Below are 20,290 nucleotides of genomic sequence, written 5' to 3' on the forward strand. Positions count from 1 at the left end.
CTTTGCTGTAGAATCAGAATAGAACAGAACAATAGAATGCAACAGAACAGAACTGTGCATGCCTTCAGAGTCCCATTGTAGAATCATGTCCTGTTGATCTGCTCTTCAATAATTATAAGTATATTTTCAAGTAGGCCCACACTCTGGATTAATGCGCCCTCTGATATCCCATCTGGGGCATTTCTCCCTCTCCTCTCCTGCGGTGGTTCGAGGGGGCTGTCTCTCTTTGATTGAATCCAGCTGTTGTCAGAAGTGCTCGAGGACCTGTCCCGGTCATTTGCATTGCTAAACTATCTGTACAGTTTAGAGAGACGGGTGAAATAGACCAGACCGTTTTTTAAAAGACATTCCCCGTAAGGTGAGGCATATATCAAGGCTTCGGTCGACTGGATAGCTGTTTATCAAATCCTGGTTTAGGTTTTTTTTCACGTAGTCTGGGCGGTGTGACTGGCGAGAGTAGCCCACCACATGCGCATTGGATTTTTGACTTCACAACAGTAGCAAAGTGTTTGAAACCTTTCTTGCCACAAATTATCCACGGGTCTTCTGAGTTAATCGGCAGGATCCATAGACCATGTTTTCGGACATACGTGGCTTGAATGTCTGGACTTACGCAAGGTTAGTGAATGATGTTGGGTTGTGAAATAGTTGTGACAAAAGTTGTTTCAAGTTTTGTTGTAAAACAGAGTCATAGATTTTACTTTTTTGTCAACAATATAATCTTACTCTGATATATGCAGTGGTTGATATATCCTGGTCCTTTTAAAACAGCCTTTAGCCTATATATATATATATATATATATATATACATATATATATATATATTTGTCCCATTTGAATAATACAGGAGCCCAATATTGAGATTATGCCATGCATGATCCATCCTTGTGGAATTAAGTATATTTCTGACAAAAAAAAACTATATATTTTCAGAATGTTGACAGTTGTGGTGTTGGCATTATGTAGCATCCACTCCGGATATGGCCAGGTAACTCATGCATTTATTCCTCATGGTATTTCTTGAGACGTCTGCCTGCCTGCCTACCTGTCTGCCTGCCTGTCTGTCTGTCAGTCTGTCTGTCTGTCTGTGTGTCTGTCTGCCCATCCGTCTGCCTGTCCGCCTGCCTGCCTGCCTGCCAGTCTGCCCTCCTGTCCATCTATCAGTCTGCTTGCCTGCCTACCTGTCTGTCTGCCTACCTGTCTGTTTGCCCATTCGTCTGCCCGTCCGCCTGCCTGTCTGCCCTCCTGTCCATCTGTCTTCACGCATTTCATTCATTCCTGCATCTACAAAGAGTAGAGTGAGTAGTGATGGACAGTAGGAGGCTACAGCTTCAGTGGAAAATTATAAACTATGAACAAGATAATGTACAAATGAATGAGTTACTGCAATGTTCCAAGTGCTTCATTAAAATAAATAAATATGAAAAGCAGCTCAACAAAAGCTTCTACTGTAATGATGAATTAGTTGACTTCATAGTGTTTGCTTTCACTCACTGGTTGTCTGAATAAGGCTCTTGGCCATCTGCTCTTTCCTATTCTGTCACGTAGACCTGCACAGAGGGGTTCGCCTATGATCGCAGGGCAAGAGTATGTGTTGGTGAGTTTAATCACTCCTGCCCCCCCCCTCCCCTCCCCACACACACCTACAGTGTCCATTCTGCCTATCAATAGGCTGTGTTTTGAACAGTGTCCATTCTGCCTGTCAATAGGCTGTGTTTGGAACAGTGTCCATTCTGCCTGTCAATAGGCTGTGTTTTGAACAGTGTCCATTCTGCCTGTCAATAGGCTGTGTTTGGAACAGTGTCCATTCTGCCTGTCAATAGGCTGTGTTTTGAACAGTGTCCATTCTGCCTGTCAATAGGCTGTGTTTGGAACAGTGTCCATTCTGCCTGTCAATAGGCTGTGTTTTGAACAGTGTCCATTCTGCCTGTCAATAGGCTGTGTTTGGAACAGTGTCCATTCTGCCTGTCAATAGGCTGTGTTTGGAACAGTGTCCATTCTGCCTGTCAATAGGCTGTGTTTGGAACAGTGTCCATTCTGCCTGTCAATAGGCTGTGTTTGGAACAGTGTCCATTCTGCCTGTCAATAGGCTGTGTTTGGAACAGTGTCCATCTTGCATCTTTACACATTGTGTTTTTGGAGACAGATTGTTTACAGGATAATTTTCCACTCTGGAACAATAAAGTTCTCCTATTCGTATCCTTAACTGGTGTCCCTTCCTCGCTAGACATTGATGAGTGTCGTACGGTACCAGACGCCTGCAGAGGGGACATGCAGTGCGTGAACCAGAACGGAGGCTATCTCTGCATCCCCCGGGGGCTGTACAGCCAGCCTACCTACCCCCGAGGTGGTGAAGGAGGAGGAGGAGGAGGAGCAGGCAGGTCCCAGGCCACCTACCCAGACACCTCCCTGGGCTTCCCAGAACCAGACCCCTACCCTCTCCAACCCCCTCCAGCCCCCCCTGTGGCCCCCAGCTACCCCGTCGTAAGCCGCTCCGCTCCCTGCCTTCTGGGATACACCCTGGCAGAAGATGGGACCTGTCATGGTGAGTCTTGGTGATTATGTCCAATTACTATTTCATGAAAAGACCTAATGGATTTGTCCCATGTCCCTGGTTGTTTTAAAGTTAGATACGTGTCATGGTGAGCACTCTTTTGTCACAAATGTCATAACATATTATACTCGACCAAAATGGCTTTTTCATAAATAGGCGCAGGTGGATTTAGTGGGTTGTATATCTTGGTGGGATAGTGGGTTGTATATCTGGTGGGATAGTGGGTTGTATATCTGGTGGGATAGTGGGCTGTATATCTGGTGGGATAGTGGGTTGTATATCTGGTGGGATAGTGGGCTGTATATCTGGTTGTCTCAGTGGGATAGTGGGCTGTATATCTGGTTGTCTCAGTGGGATAGTGGGCTGTATATTTGTGGGATAGTGGGTTGTATATCTGGTGGGATAGTGGGTTGTATATCTGGTGGGATAGTGGGTTGTATATCTGGTTGTCTCAGTGGGATAGTGGGTTGTATATCTGGTGGGATAGTGGGTTGTATATCTGTGGGATAGTGGGTTGTATATCTGGTGGGATAGTGGGTTGTATATCTGTGGGATAGTGGGTTGTATATCTGGTGGGATAGTGGGTTGTATATCTGGTGGGATAGTGGGCTGTATATCTGTGGGATAGTGGGCTGTATATCTGGTGGGATAGTGGGTTGTATATCTGGTGGGATAGTGGGTTGTATATCTGGTGGGATAGTGGGCTGTATATCTGTGGGATAGTGGGCTGTATATCTGTGGGATAGTGGGTTGTATATCTGTGGGATAGTGGGTTGTATATCTGGTGGGATAGTGGGTTGTATATCTGGTGGGATAGTGGGCTGTATATCTGGTGGGATAGTGGGCTGTATATCTGGTGGGATAGTGGGCTGTATATCTGGTTGGATAGTGGGCTGTATATCTGGTTGGATAGTGGGCTGTATATCTGGTTGTCTCAGTGGGATAGTGGGCTGTATATCTGGTGGGATAGTGGGCTGTATATCTGGTGGGATAGTGGGTTGTATATCTGGTGGGATAGTGGGTTGTATATCTGGTGGGATAGTGGGCTGTATATCTGGTGGGATAGTGTGTTGTATATCTGGTGGGATAGTGGGTTGTATATCTGGTGGGATAGTGGGTTGTATATCTGGTGGGATAGTGGGCTGTATATCTGGTTGTCTCAGTGGGATAGTGGGCTGTATATCTGGTGGGATAGTGGGCTGTATATCTGGTGGGATAGTGGGTTGTATATCTGGTGGGATAGTGGGTTGTATATCTGGTGGGATAGTGGGCTGTATATCTGGTGGGATAGTGGGTTGTATATCTGGTGGGATAGTGGGTTGTATATCTGGTGGGATAGTGGGCTGTATATCTGGTGGGATAGTGGGCTGTATATCTGTGGGATAGTGGGCTGTATATCTGGTGGGATAGTGGGTTGTATATCTGGTTGTCTCAGTGGGATAGTGGGTTGTATATCTGGTGGGATAGTGGGCTGTATATCTGGTTGTCTCAGTGGGATAGTGGGCTGTATATCTGTGGGATAGTGGGCTGTATATCTGTGGGATAGTGGGTTGTATATCTGGTGGGATAGTGGGTTGTATATCTGGTGGGATAGTGGGTTGTATATCTGGTTGTCTTAGTGGGATAGTGGGTTGTATATCTGGTGGGATAGTGGGCTGTATATCTGGTTGTCTCAGTGGGATAGTGGGCTGTATATCTGGTGGGATAGTGGGCTGTATATCTGGTAGTCTTGGTGGGATAGTGGGCTGTATATCTGGTGGGATAGTGGGTTGTATATCTGGTGGGATAGTGGGTTGTATATCTGGTGGGATAGTGGGCTGTATATCTGGTGGGATAGTGGCCTGTATATCTGGTTGTCTCAGTGGGATAGTGGGCTGTATATCTGGTGGGATAGTGGGTTGTATATCTGGTGGGATAGTGGGCTGTATATCTGTGGGATAGTGGGCTGTATATCTGGTGGGATAGTGGGTTGTATATCTGTGGGATAGTGGGTTGTATATCTGTGGGATAGTGGGTTGTATATCCGTGGGATAGTGGGTTGTATATCTGTGGGATAGTGGGCTGTATATCTGTGGGATAGTGGGTTGTATATCTGTGGGATAGTGGGTTGTATATCTGTGGGATAGTGGGTTGTATATCTGGCGGGATAGTGGGTTGTATATCTGTGGGATAGTGGGCTGTATTTCTGTGGGATAGTGGGTTGTATATCTGTGGGATAGTGGGTTGTATAACTGTGGGAAATTGGGCTGTATATCTGGTGGGATAGTGGGTTGTATATCTGGTGGGATAGTGGGATGTATATCTGTGGGATAGTGGGCTGTATATCTGGTTGTCTCAGTGGGATAGTGGGCTGTATATCTGTGGGATAGTGGGCTGTATATCTGTGGGATAGTGGGTTGTATATCTGGTGGGATAGTGGGTTGTATATCTGGTGGGATAGTGGGTTGTATATCTGGTTGTCTCAGTGGGATAGTGGGTTGTATATCTGGTGGGATAGTGGGCTGTATATCTGGTTGTCTCAGTGGGATAGTGGGCTGTATATCTGGTGGGATAGTGGGCTGTATATCTGGTAGTCTTGGTGGGATAGTGGGCTGTATATCTGGTGGGATAGTGGGTTGTATATCTGGTGGGATAGTGGGTTGTATATCTGGTGGGATAGTGGGATGTATATCTGTGGGATAGTGGGCTGTATATCTGGTTGTCTCAGTGGGATAGTGGGCTGTATATCTGTGGGATAGTGGGCTGTATATCTGTGGGATAGTGGGTTGTATATCTGGTGGGATAGTGGGTTGTATATCTGGTGGGATAGTGGGTTGTATATCTGGTTGTCTCAGTGGGATAGTGGGTTGTATATCTGGTGGGATAGTGGGCTGTATATCTGGTTGTCTCAGTGGGATAGTGGGCTGTATATCTGGTGGGATAGTGGGCTGTATATCTGGTAGTCTTGGTGGGATAGTGGGCTGTATATCTGGTGGGATAGTGGGTTGTATATCTGGTGGGATAGTGGGTTGTATATCTGGTGGGATAGTGGGCTGTATATCTGGTGGGATAGTGGCCTGTATATCTGGTTGTCTCAGTGGGATAGTGGGCTGTATATCTGGTGGGATAGTGGGTTGTATATCTGGTGGGATAGTGGGCTGTATATCTGTGGGATAGTGGGCTGTATATCTGGTGGGATAGTGGGTTGTATATCTGTGGGATAGTGGGTTGTATATCTGTGGGATAGTGGGTTGTATATCCGTGGGATAGTGGGTTGTATATCTGTGGGATAGTGGGCTGTATATCTGTGGGATAGTGGGTTGTATATCTGTGGGATAGTGGGTTGTATATCTGTGGGATAGTGGGTTGTATATCTGGCGGGATAGTGGGTTGTATATCTGTGGGATAGTGGGCTGTATTTCTGTGGGATAGTGGGTTGTATATCTGTGGGATAGTGGGTTGTATAACTGTGGGAAATTGGGCTGTATATCTGGTGGGATAGTGGGTTGTATATCTGGTGGGATAGTGGGATGTATATCTGTGGGATAGTGGGCTGTATATCTGTGGGATAGTGGGTTGTATATCTGGTGGGATAGTGGGTTGTATATCTGGTGGGATAGTGGGTTGTATATCTGTGGGATAGTGGGCTGTATATCTGGTGGGATAGTGGGTTTTATATCTGTGGGATAGTGGGCTGTATATCTGGTGGGATAGTGGGTTGTATATCTGGTGGGATAGTGGGTTGTATATCTGGTGGGATAGTGGGTTGTATATCTGGTGGGATAGTGGGCTGTATATCTGGTGGGATAGTGGGTTGCATATCTGGTTGTCTCAGTGGGATAGTGGGCTGTATATCTGTGGGATAGTGGGTTTTATATCTGGTGGGATAGTGGGCTGTATATCTGTGGGATAGTGGGCTGTATATCTGGTGGGATAGTGGGCTGTATATCTGGTGGGATAGTGGGCTGTATATCTGGTGGGATAGTGGGTTGTATATCTGGTGGGATAGTGGGTTGTATATCTGGTGGGATAGTGGGTTGTATATCTGGTGGGATAGTGGGCTGTATATCTGGTGGGATAGTGGGCTGTATATCTGGTGGGATAGTGGGTTGTATATCTGGTGGGATAGTGGGCTGTATATCTGGTGGGATAGTGGGTTGTATATCTGGTGGGATAGTGGGCTGTATATCTGGTGGGATAGTGGGTTGTATATCTGTGGGATAGTGGGCTGTATATCTGGTGGGATAGTGGGTTGTATATCTGGTGGGATAGTGGGTTGTATATCTGGTGGGATAGTGGGTTGTATATCTGGTGGGATAGTGAGCTGTATATCTGGTGGGATAGTGGGTTGCATATCTGGTTGTCTCAGTGGGATAGTGGGCTGTATATCTGTGGGATAGTGGGTTGTATATCTGTGGGATAGTGGGTTGTATATCTGTGGGATAGTGGGTTGTATATCCGTGGGATAGTGGGTTGTATATCTGTGGGATAGTGGGCTGTATATCTGTGGGATAGTGGGTTGTATATCTGTGGGATAGTGGGTTGTATATCTGTGGGATAGTGGGTTGTATATCTGGCGGGATAGTGGGTTGTATATCTGTGGGATAGTGGGCTGTATTATCTGTGGGATAGTGGGTTGTATATCTGGTGGGATAGTGGGTTGTATATCTGGTGGGATAGTGGGCTGTATATCTGGTGGGATAGTGGGCTGTATATCTGTGGGATAGTGGGCTGTATATCTGGTGGGATAGTGGGTTGTATATCTGGTGGGATAGTGGGTTGTATATCTGGTGGGATAGTGGGCTGTATATCTGTGGGATAGTGGGCTGTATATCTGTGGGATAGTGGGTTGTATATCTGTGGGATAGTGGGTTGTATATCTGGTGGGATAGTGGGTTGTATATCTGGTGGGATAGTGGGCTGTATATCTGGTGGGATAGTGGGCTGTATATCTGGTGGGATAGTGGGCTGTATATCTGGTTGGATAGTGGGCTGTATATCTGGTTGGATAGTGGGCTGTATATCTGGTTGTCTCAGTGGGATAGTGGGCTGTATATCTGGTGGGATAGTGGGCTGTATATCTGGTGGGATAGTGGGTTGTATATCTGGTGGGATAGTGGGTTGTATATCTGGTGGGATAGTGGGCTGTATATCTGGTGGGATAGTGGGTTGTATATCTGGTGGGATAGTGGGTTGTATATCTGGTGGGATAGTGGGCTGTATATCTGGTGGGATAGTGGGCTGTATATCTGGTGGGATAGTGGGCTGTATATCTGGTTGGATAGTGGGCTGTATATCTGGTGGGATAGTGGGCTGTATATCTGGTGGGATAGTGGGTTGTATATCTGGTGGGATAGTGGGCTGTATATCTGGTTGTCTCAGTGGGATAGTGGGCTGTATATCTGGTGGGATAGTGGGCTGTATATCTGGTGGGATAGTGGGTTGTATATCTGGTGGGATAGTGGGTTGTATATCTGGTGGGATAGTGGGCTGTATATCTGGTGGGATAGTGGGTTGTATATCTGGTGGGATAGTGGGCTGTATATCTGGTTGTCTCAGTGGGATAGTGGGCTGTATATCTGTGGGATAGTGGGCTGTATATCTGTGGGATAGTGGGTTGTATATCTGGTGGGATAGTGGGTTGTATATCTGGTGGGATAGTGGGTTGTATATCTGGTTGTCTCAGTGGGATAGTGGGTTGTATATCTGGTGGGATAGTGGGCTGTATATCTGGTTGTCTCAGTGGGATAGTGGGCTGTATATCTGGTGGGATAGTGGGCTGTATATCTGGTAGTCTTGGTGGGATAGTGGGCTGTATATCTGGTGGGATAGTGGGTTGTATATCTGGTGGGATAGTGGGTTGTATATCTGGTGGGATAGTGGGCTGTATATCTGGTGGGATAGTGGGCTGTATATCTGGTTGTCTCAGTGGGATAGTGGGCTGTATATCTGGTGGGATAGTGGGTTGTATATCTGGTGGGATAGTGGGCTGTATATCTGTGGGATAGTGGGCTGTATATCTGGTGGGATAGTGGGTTGTATATCTGTGGGATAGTGGGTTGTATATCTGTGGGATAGTGGGTTGTATATCCGTGGGATAGTGGGTTGTATATCTGTGGGATAGTGGGCTGTATATTTGTGGGATAGTGGGTTGTATATCTGTAGGATAGTGGGTTGTATATCTGTGGGATAGTGGGTTGTATATCTGGCGGGATAGTGGGTTGTATATCTGTGGGATAGTGGGCTGTATTTCTGTGGGATAGTGGGTTGTATATCTGTGGGATAGTGGGTTGTATATCTGTGGGAAATTGGGCTGTATATCTGGTGGGATAGTGGGTTGTATATCTGGTGGGATAGTGGGATGTATATCTGTGGGATAGTGGGCTGTATATCTGTGGGATAGTGGGTTGTATATCTGGTGGGATAGTGGGTTGTATATCTGGTGGGATAGTGGGTTGTATATCTGTGGGATAGTGGGCTGTATATCTGGTGGGATAGTGGGTTTTATATCTGTGGGATAGTGGGCTGTATATCTGGTGGGATAGTGGGTTGTATATCTGGTGGGATAGTGGGTTGTATATCTGGTGGGATAGTGGGTTGTATATCTGGTGGGATAGTGGGCTGTATATCTGGTGGGATAGTGGGTTGCATATCTGGTTGTCTCAGTGGGATAGTGGGCTGTATATCTGTGGGATAGTGGGTTTTATATCTGGTGGGATAGTGGGCTGTATATCTGTGGGATAGTGGGCTGTATATCTGGTGGGATAGTGGGCTGTATATCTGGTGGGATAGTGGGCTGTATATCTGGTGGGATAGTGGGTTGTATATCTGGTGGGATAGTGGGTTGTATATCTGGTGGGATAGTGGGTTGTATATCTGGTGGGATAGTGGGCTGTATATCTGGTGGGATAGTGGGCTGTATATCTGGTGGGATAGTGGGTTGTATATCTGGTGGGATAGTGGGCTGTATATCTGGTGGGATAGTGGGTTGTATATCTGGTGGGATAGTGGGCTGTATATCTGGTGGGATAGTGGGTTGTATATCTGTGGGATAGTGGGCTGTATATCTGGTGGGATAGTGGGTTGTATATCTGGTGGATAGTGGGTTGTATATCTGGTGGGATAGTGGGTTGTATATCTGGTGGGATAGTGAGCTGTATATCTGGTGGGATAGTGGGTTGCATATCTGGTTGTCTCAGTGGGATAGTGGGCTGTATATCTGTGGGATAGTGGGTTGTATATCTGTGGGATAGTGGGTTGTATATCTGTGGGATAGTGGGTTGTATATCCGTGGGATAGTGGGTTGTATATCTGTGGGATAGTGGGCTGTATATCTGTGGGATAGTGGGTTGTATATCTGTGGGATAGTGGGTTGTATATCTGTGGGATAGTGGGTTGTATATCTGGCGGGATAGTGGGTTGTATATCTGTGGGATAGTGGGCTGTATTTCTGTGGGATAGTGGGTTGTATATCTGTGGGATAGTGGGTTGTATATCTGTGGGAAATTGGGCTGTATATCTGGTGGGATAGTGGGTTGTATATCTGGTGGGATAGTGGGATGTATATCTGTGGGATAGTGGGCTGTATATCTGTGGGATAGTGGGTTGTATATCTGGTGGGATAGTGGGTTGTATATCTGGTGGGATAGTGGGTTGTATATCTGGTGGGATAGTGGGTTGTATATCTGGTGGGATAGTGGGCTGTGTATCTGGTGGGATAGTGGGCTGTATATCTGGTGGGATAGTGGGTTGTATATCTGGTGGGATAGTGGGTTGTATATCTGGTGGGATAGTGGGTTGTATATCTGGTGGGATAGTGGGCTGTATATCTGGTGGGATAGTGGGTTGCATATCTGGTTGTCTCAGTGGGATAGTGGGCTGTATATCTGTGGGATAGTGGGTTTTATATCTGTGGGATAGTGGGCTGTATATCTGGTGGGATAGTGGGTTGTATATCTGGTGGGATAGTGGGTTGTATATCTGGTGGGATAGTGGGTTGTATATCTGGTGGGATAGTGGGTTGTATATCTGGTGGGATAGTGGGCTGTATATCTGGTGGGATAGTGGGCTGTATATCTGGTGGGATAGTGGGTTGTATATCTGGTGGGATAGTGGGCTGTATATCTGGTGGGATAGTGGGTTGTATATCTGGTGGGATAGTGGGCTGTATATCTGGTGGGATAGTGGGTTGTATATCTGTGGGATAGTGGGCTGTATATCTGGTGGGATAGTGGGTTGTATATCTGGTGGGATAGTGGGTTGTATATCTGGTGGGATAGTGGGTTGTATATCTGGTGGGATAGTGAGCTGTATATCTGGTGGGATAGTGGGTTGCATATCTGGTTGTCTCAGTGGGATAGTGGGCTGTATATCTGTGGGATAGTGGGTTGTATATCTGTGGGATAGTGGGTTGTATATCTGTGGGATAGTGGGTTGTATATCCGTGGGATAGTGGGTTGTATATCTGTGGGATAGTGGGCTGTATATCTGTGGGATAGTGGGTTGTATATCTGTGGGATAGTGGGTTGTATATCTGTGGGATAGTGGGTTGTATATCTGGCGGGATAGTGGGTTGTATATCTGTGGGATAGTGGGCTGTATTTCTGTGGGATAGTGGGTTGTATATCTGGTGGGATAGTGGGTTGTATATCTGGTGGGATAGTGGGCTGTATATCTGTGGGATAGTGGGCTGTATATCTGGTGGGATAGTGGGTTGTATATCTGGTGGGATAGTGGGTTGTATATCTGGTGGGATAGTGGGCTGTATATCTGTGGGATAGTGGGCTGTATATCTGTGGGATAGTGGGTTGTATATCTGTGGGATAGTGGGTTGTATATCTGGTGGGATAGTGGGTTGTATATCTGGTGGGATAGTGGGCTGTATATCTGGTGGGATAGTGGGCTGTATATCTGGTGGGATAGTGGGCTGTATATCTGGTTGGATAGTGGGCTGTATATCTGGTTGGATAGTGGGCTGTATATCTGGTTGTCTCAGTGGGATAGTGGGCTGTATATCTGGTGGGATAGTGGGCTGTATATCTGGTGGGATAGTGGGTTGTATATCTGGTGGGATAGTGGGTTGTATATCTGGTGATAGTGGGCTGTATATCTGGTGGGATAGTGGGTTGTATATCTGGTGGGATAGTGGGTTGTATATCTGGTGGGATAGTGGGCTGTATATCTGGTGGGATAGTGGGCTGTATATCTGGTGGGATAGTGGGCTGTATATCTGGTTGGATAGTGGGCTGTATATCTGGTGGGATAGTGGGCTGTATATCTGGTGGGATAGTGGGTTGTATATCTGGTGGGATAGTGGGCTGTATATCTGGTTGTCTCAGTGGGATAGTGGGCTGTATATCTGGTGGGATAGTGGGCTGTATATCTGGTGGGATAGTGGGTTGTATATCTGGTGGGATAGTGGGTTGTATATCTGGTGGGATAGTGGGCTGTATATCTGGTGGGATAGTGGGTTGTATATCTGGTGGGATAGTGGGCTGTATATCTGGTTGTCTCAGTGGGATAGTGGGCTGTATATCTGTGGGATAGTGGGCTGTATATCTGTGGGATAGTGGGTTGTATATCTGGTGGGATAGTGGGTTGTATATCTGGTGGGATAGTGGGTTGTATATCTGGTTGTCTCAGTGGGATAGTGGGTTGTATATCTGGTGGGATAGTGGGCTGTATATCTGGTTGTCTCAGTGGGATAGTGGGCTGTATATCTGGTGGGATAGTGGGCTGTATATCTGGTAGTCTTGGTGGGATAGTGGGCTGTATATCTGGTGGGATAGTGGGTTGTATATCTGGTGGGATAGTGGGTTGTATATCTGGTGGGATAGTGGGCTGTATATCTGGTGGGATAGTGGGCTGTATATCTGGTTGTCTCAGTGGGATAGTGGGCTGTATATCTGGTGGGATAGTGGGTTGTATATCTGGTGGGATAGTGGGCTGTATATCTGTGGGATAGTGGGCTGTATATCTGGTGGGATAGTGGGTTGTATATCTGTGGGATAGTGGGTTGTATATCTGTGGGATAGTGGGTTGTATATCCGTGGGATAGTGGGTTGTATATCTGTGGGATAGTGGGCTGTATATCTGTGGGATAGTGGGTTGTATATCTGTAGGATAGTGGGTTGTATATCTGTGGGATAGTGGGTTGTATATCTGGCGGGATAGTGGGTTGTATATCTGTGGGATAGTGGGCTGTATTTCTGTGGGATAGTGGGTTGTATATCTGTGGGATAGTGGGTTGTATATCTGTGGGAAATTGGGCTGTATATCTGGTGGGATAGTGGGTTGTATATCTGGTGGGATAGTGGGATGTATATCTGTGGGATAGTGGGCTGTATATCTGTGGGATAGTGGGTTGTATATCTGGTGGGATAGTGGGTTGTATATCTGGTGGGATAGTGGGTTGTATATCTGTGGGATAGTGGGCTGTATATCTGGTGGGATAGTGGGTTTTATATCTGTGGGATAGTGGGCTGTATATCTGGTGGGATAGTGGGTTGTATATCTGGTGGGATAGTGGGTTGTATATCTGGTGGGATAGTGGGTTGTATATCTGGTGGGATAGTGGGCTGTATATCTGGTGGGATAGTGGGTTGCATATCTGGTTGTCTCAGTGGGATAGTGGGCTGTATATCTGTGGGATAGTGGGTTTTATATCTGGTGGGATAGTGGGCTGTATATCTGTGGGATAGTGGGCTGTATATCTGGTGGGATAGTGGGCTGTATATCTGGTGGGATAGTGGGCTGTATATCTGGTGGGATAGTGGGTTGTATATCTGGTGGGATAGTGGGTTGTATATCTGGTGGGATAGTGGGTTGTATATCTGGTGGGATAGTGGGCTGTATATCTGGTGGGATAGTGGGCTGTATATCTGGTGGGATAGTGGGTTGTATATCTGGTGGGATAGTGGGCTGTATATCTGGTGGGATAGTGGGTTGTATATCTGGTGGGATAGTGGGCTGTATATCTGGTGGGATAGTGGGTTGTATATCTGTGGGATAGTGGGCTGTATATCTGGTGGGATAGTGGGTTGTATATCTGGTGGGATAGTGGGTTGTATATCTGGTGGGATAGTGGGTTGTATATCTGGTGGGATAGTGAGCTGTATATCTGGTGGGATAGTGGGTTGCATATCTGGTTGTCTCAGTGGGATAGTGGGCTGTATATCTGTGGGATAGTGGGTTGTATATCTGTGGGATAGTGGGTTGTATATCTGTGGGATAGTGGGTTGTATATCCGTGGGATAGTGGGTTGTATATCTGTGGGATAGTGGGCTGTATATCTGTGGGATAGTGGGTTGTATATCTGTGGGATAGTGGGTTGTATATCTGTGGGATAGTGGGTTGTATATCTGGCGGGATAGTGGGTTGTATATCTGTGGGATAGTGGGCTGTATTTCTGTGGGATAGTGGGTTGTATATCTGTGGGATAGTGGGTTGTATATCTGTGGGAAATTGGGCTGTATATCTGGTGGGATAGTGGGTTGTATATCTGGTGGGATAGTGGGATGTATATCTGTGGGATAGTGGGCTGTATATCTGTGGGATAGTGGGTTGTATATCTGGTGGGATAGTGGGTTGTATATCTGGTGGGATAGTGGGTTGTATATCTGGTGGGATAGTGGGTTGTATATCTGGTGGGATAGTGGGCTGTGTATCTGGTGGGATAGTGGGCTGTATATCTGGTGGGATAGTGGGTTGTATATCTGGTGGGATAGTGGGTTGTATATCTGGTGGGATAGTGGGTTGTATATCTGGTGGGATAGTGGGCTGTATATCTGGTGGGATAGTGGGTTGCATATCTGGTTGTCTCAGTGGGATAGTGGGCTGTATATCTGTGGGATAGTGGGTTTTATATCTGTGGGATAGTGGGCTGTATATCTGGTGGGATAGTGGGTTGTATATCTGGTGGGATAGTGGGTTGTATATCTGGTGGGATAGTGGGTTGTATATCTGGTGGGATAGTGGGTTGTATATCTGGTGGGATAGTGGGCTGTATATCTGGTGGGATAGTGGGTTTTATATCTGTGGGATAGTGGGTTGTATATCTGGTGGGATAGTGGGCTGTATATCTGGTGGGATAGTGGGTTGTATATCTGGTGGGATAGTGGGTTGTATATCTGGTGGGATAGTGGGTTGTATATCTGGTGGGATAGTGGGCTGTATATCTGGTGGGATAGTGGGTTGTATATCTTGGTGGGATAGTGGGTTGTATATCTGGTGGGATAGTGGGTTGTATATCTGTGGGATAGTGGGTTGTATATCTGTGGGATAGTGGGTTGTATATCCGTGGGATAGTGGGTTGTATATCTGTGGGATAGTGGGCTGTATATCTGTGGGATAGTGGGTTGTATATCTGTGGGATAGTGGGTTGTATATCTGTGGGATAGTGGGTTGTATATCTGGCGGGATAGTGGGTTGTATATCTCTGGGATAGTGGGCTCTATTTCTGTGGGATAGTGGGCTGTATATCTGTGGGATAGTGGGTTGTATATCTGGTGGGATAGTGGGCTGTATATCTGTGGGATAGTGGGTTGTATATCTGGTGGGATAGTGGGTTGTATATCTGGTGGGATAGTGGGATGTATATCTGTGGGATAGTGGGCTGTATATCTGTGGGATAGTGGGTTGTATATCTGGTGGGATAGTGGGTTGTATATCTGGTGGGATAGTGGGCTGTATATCTGGTGGGATAGTGGGCTGTATATCTGTGGGATAGTGGGTTTTATATCTGGTGGGATAGTGGGCTGTATATCTGGTGGGATAGTGGGTTGTATATCTGTGGGATAGTGGGCTGTATATCTGGTGGGATAGTGGGCTGTATATCTGGTGGGATAGTGGGTTGTATATCTGGTGGGATAGTGGGCTGTATATCTGGTGGGATAGTGGGTTGTATATCTGGTGGGATAGTGGGTTGTATATCTGTGGGATAGTGGGTTGTATATCTGTGGGATAGTGGGTTGTATATCCGTGGGATAGTGGGTTGTATATCTGTGGGATAGTGGGCTGTATATCTGTGGGATAGTGGGTTGTATATCTGTGGGATAGTGGGTTGTATATCTGTGGGATAGTGGGTTGTATATCTGGCGGGATAGTGGGTTGTATATCTGTGGGATAGTGGGCTCTATTTCTGTGGGATAGTGGGCTGTATATCTGTGGGATAGTGGGCTGTATATCTGGTGGGATAGTGGGCTGTATATCTGTGGGATAGTGGGTTGTATATCTGGTGGGATAGTGGGCTGTATATCTGGTGGGATAGTGGGCTGTATATCTGGTGGGATAGTGGGCTGTATATCTGTGGGATAGTGGGTTTTATATCTGGTGGGATAGTGGGCTGTATATCTGGTGGGATAGTGGGTTGTATATCTGTGGGATAGTGGGTTGTATATCTGGTGGGATAGTGGGTTGTATATCTGGTGGGATAGTGGGTTGTATATCTGGTGGGATAGTGGGCTGTATATCTGGTGGGATAGTGGGTTGTATATCTGGTGGGATAGTGGGTTGTATATCTGGTGGGATAGTGGGCTGTATATCTGGTGGGATAGTGGGCTGTATATCTGGTGGGATAGTGGGTTGTATATCTGTGGGATAGTGGGTTGTATATCTGTGGGATAGTGGGTTGTATATCTGTGGGATAGTGGGTTGTATATCTGTGGGATAGTGGGTTGTATATCTGTGGGATAGTGGGTTGTATATCTGTGGGATAGTGGGTTGTATATCTGTGGGATAGTGGGTTGTATATCTGTGGGATAGTGGGCTGTATATCTGTGGGATAGTGGGCTGTATATCTGTGGGATAGTGGGTTGTATATCTGTGGGATAGTGGGTTGTATATCTGGTTGTCTCAGTGGGCTGTATATCTGTGGGATAGTGGGCTGTATATCTGTGGGATAGTGGGCTGTATATCTGGTGGGATAGTGGGTTGTTCCTAGTTCTTCTAATTTGGTTGAGCACTGTATCATGTATCATATCGATTCTAGATGTTTTTGTCCTTGCATATCTTCAGTTTGAATGAATGCAACATCAAGTTGTCTCGAAACCTTTGTATGATTGGCTCTGTATCTCTCACACGGTACTGGCTTACTCTCTGCTGATTGGTTAAGGAAGTACGTTACACCCTGCTGATTGGCTGGGGCAGCAGGTCTACCTCCATCTTCCCCCTGTGAAGTACAGAACAGTCCCTGACTCTCAGCTGTCTCTGATACAATGTCAGAGTTGAATTCAGTAAGAGAAAAACTGCGAAATGGAGAGTTTAATATTTTTTAAATATTTTATTATATTTTTATTTCACCTTTATTTAACTAGGCAAGTAAGTAAAGAACAAATTCTTATTTACAATGACGGCCTACCACGGCCAAACACAGACGACGCTGGGCCAATTGTGTGCCACCCTATGGGACTCCCAATCACAGCCGGATGTGATTTAGCCTGGATTCGAACCAGGGACTGTAGTGTTGCCTCTTGCACTGACAGAAAAGAATAGTAATGTTTGGGAAAGATTAGGTGACGTGGTTAAAGAGGATGTTATGATGTGATGATTGTGAGGCGCTATATCAATTCGACATTCACAAGGACGGAGACTTGAAACGGGTCTATGGCGCGTCAATGGAACTTGTTCAGATGTGATAAATGAAAACTGAAATGTGGACACTGACTCTAGGTCTGTAACATCTCATTCAGCCTTAATATCACCTCCTGCAGAGTCAAGATATTTCTTGCATTAAGATTCTACACTAAATGCAGGTACAAGTTTTTACACGGGAACAGGAGTGGAGAAATATGATTTCTTTCAGCATCTTGACAGAATGTGAATGTGCAGTCTGTAAAGGTGCTATCTTTATCAGCATCATAAAAGCTGATAGTATTTCAATCACAGTTAGGGACCGTCTGTAAAGGTGTTGTCTTTATCAGCATCATAAAAGCTGATAGTATTTCAATCACAGTTAGGGATCGTCTATAAAGGTGCTATCTTTATCATCATCATCATAAAAGCTGATAGTATTTCAATCACAGTTAGGGACCGTCTGTAAAGGTGTTGTCTTTATCAGAATCATAAAAGCTGATAGTATTTCAACCACATAAAATATTGGATACAAACCTGAAATCTGATCAGAAACATATTGGGTCACTTTCACAACATTCTATTTCCTTACAACCGGTCAAACTGATGTCATTAGGGAAAATTTGCACTGAAACGTTTTTACACTTTTTTCCCCGGGGTCCCCAAACGTCTTTGCTCTGCAATTGAAACAGAGATGACAACTATTATTATGGTGAGCAATGGTTGATTTAGTCTTCTAGGGCAACATATAATGACACAAGAGAAGCTGCATGTATCTAATTAGAGACAAATAGCCTAACAAAACGTCGGGGAATAATAAGTGAAAACGTATTGAGGTCATTCAAAATAAATCTTGCACTTCCTGTCAAAAAAGAAAAAGGTTCTGGTGTCTCCGTCGCCTCTAGCGCATTGTCTATATTAGTGGGTTAGTGTCTGGTGCAGGCCTCAGATTCACTTTATCTTATGTAGTCAGGGGGTTACTGTCACGATCGTCGTATTGAAGAGACCAAAGCGCAGCGTGGTTTGAATACATACTTTTAATTATAGACAAAAAAAACACGAAGTACACTAAACAAACAAACAAAACAAATAAAACAAACAAACAAACAAACAAACAAACAAACTACCCATACTACCCCAACTACCCATACTACCGTGCTAACATGCAACATCACATAGACAATAACCCACGAACCACAATACAAAACAGGCTACCTAAATATGGGTCCCAATCAGAGACAACGACTAACACCTGCCACTGATTGAGAACCATATCAGGCCAAAACACATAGAAACAGACTAACTAGACATGCAACATAGAATGCCCACTCATATCACACCCTGACCAAACAAAACATAGAAACAAACAGCGCAAATAATGGTCAGAGTGTGACAGTTGCGGTTATTAGCAATTGTTGGCGGTTGAAACACTGACCACTAGTATACTGAACAAAAATATAAACTCAACATGTAAAGTGTTGGTCCCATGTTTCATGAGCTGAAATAAAAGTAATAAAAATAAAAAATAAAATAAATGAAATGTTTCATATGCACAAAAAAACAACAGATTTCTCTCAAATTTTGTTCACACACATTTGTTTACATCCCTGTTAGTGAGCATTTCTCCTTTTGCCAAAATAGTCCATCCACCTGACAGGTGTGGCATATCAAGAAGCTGATTAAACAGCATAATCATTACACAGGTGTACCTTGTGCTGGGGACAATAAAAGACCACTCTAAAAATGTGCAGTTTTGTCACACAACATAATGCCGAAGATGCCTGAAGTTCTGAGGGAGCGTGACATTGGCATCTTGGCAGCAGGTAATGTCCAACAGAGCTGTTGCCAGAAAATGTAATGTTCATTTCTCTACCATAAGCCGCTTCCAACGTTGTTTAGAGAATTTGGCAGTACATCCAACCGGTCTCACAACCGCAGACCACATGTAACCACGCCAGCCCATGACAGCTGATGGGTTTGCACAACCAAAGAATTTTTGCACAAACTGTCAGAAACCGTCTCAGGGAAGCTCATCTGTGTGCTCGTTGTCCTCACCAGGGTCTTGACCTGACTGCACTTCGGCACCGTAACTGACTTCAAAGGGCAACTTTCATGACCCCTGGAATGCTGGAGAAGTGTGCTCTTCACGGATGAATCATGGTTTCAACTGTACCTGGCAGATGGCAGACCATCCAGTGGGCGAGCGGTTTGCTGATGTCAACTTTGTGAACAGAGTGCCCCAATGGTGGTGGTGGGGTTATGGTATGGGCAGGCATAAGCTACAGACAACGAACACAATTGCATTTTATTGATGGCAATTTGAATGAACAGAGATACAGTGATGAGATCCTGAGGCTCATTGTCGTGCCATTCATCCGCCGCCATCACCTCATGTTTCAGAATGATAATGCACGACCCCATGTCTCAAAGATCTGTACACAATTCCTGGAAGCTGAAAATGTCCCAGTTCTTCTATGGCCTGCGTACTCACCAGACATGGCACCCACTGAGCATGTTTGTTATGCTCTGGATCGACGTGTATGACAGCGTATTCCAGTTCCTGCCAATATCCAGGAACTTCGCACAGCCGTTGAAGAGGAGCGGGACAACATTCCACAGACCATAATCAACAGCCTGATCAACTCTGTGTGAAGGAGATGTGTCACACTGCATGAGGTAAGTGGTGGTCATACCAGATACTGACTGGGTCTCTGATCCACACCCCTACTTTCTTTAGGTATCTGTGACAAACAGATGGACATCTGTATTCCCAGTCATGTGAAATCCATAGATAAGGGCCTAATTTATTTATTTCAATTGACTGATTTCTGTATATGAACTGTATCTCAGTAAAATCTTTGAAATTGTTGCATGTCGTGTTTAATTTTGTACATACCTCTGGGTTGGATAACCTCTGGGTTGGATAACCTCTGGGTTGGATAACCTCTGGGTTGGATAACCTCTGGGTTGGAAAACCTCTGGGTTGGTTAACCTCTGGGTTGGATAACCTCTGGGTTGGTTAACCTCTGGGTTGGATAACCTCTGGGTTGGATATCCTCTGGGTTGGATAACCTCTGGGTTGGATAACCTCTGGGTTGGATAACCTCTGGGTTGGATATCCTCTGGGTTGGTTAACCTCTGGGTTGGATAACCTCTGGGTTGGATAACCTCTGGGTTGGATAACCTCTG

The 20,290-nt window shown here is 45.6% G+C and overlaps 1 protein-coding gene across 2 annotated transcripts in view; it reads left to right on the plus strand.

The window, feature by feature from the left end:
• Positions 1–208: 208 nt before the first annotated feature.
• Positions 209–20,290, plus strand: part of fbln5 (fibulin 5) — an 84,831-nt gene continuing 64,749 nt past the window's right edge. Inside the window, exons 1-4 of one of the 2 annotated variants that reach the window (XM_042330334.1) lie at positions 209–618; positions 934–988; positions 1,549–1,597; positions 2,228–2,545. In XM_042330334.1, the coding sequence (XP_042186268.1) occupies positions 575–618; positions 934–988; positions 1,549–1,597; positions 2,228–2,545 (466 nt within the window). In that variant the 5' untranslated portion in view covers positions 209–574. The remainder of the gene's footprint in view (positions 619–933; positions 989–1,548; positions 1,598–2,227; positions 2,546–20,290) is intronic. The other variant, XM_042330333.1, reaches the window with a different exon arrangement.

The sequence above is a fragment of the Oncorhynchus tshawytscha genome, linkage group LG11, assembly GCF_018296145.1.
Source record: "Oncorhynchus tshawytscha isolate Ot180627B linkage group LG11, Otsh_v2.0, whole genome shotgun sequence".
NCBI classification, from domain to species: domain Eukaryota; kingdom Metazoa; phylum Chordata; class Actinopteri; order Salmoniformes; family Salmonidae; genus Oncorhynchus; species Oncorhynchus tshawytscha.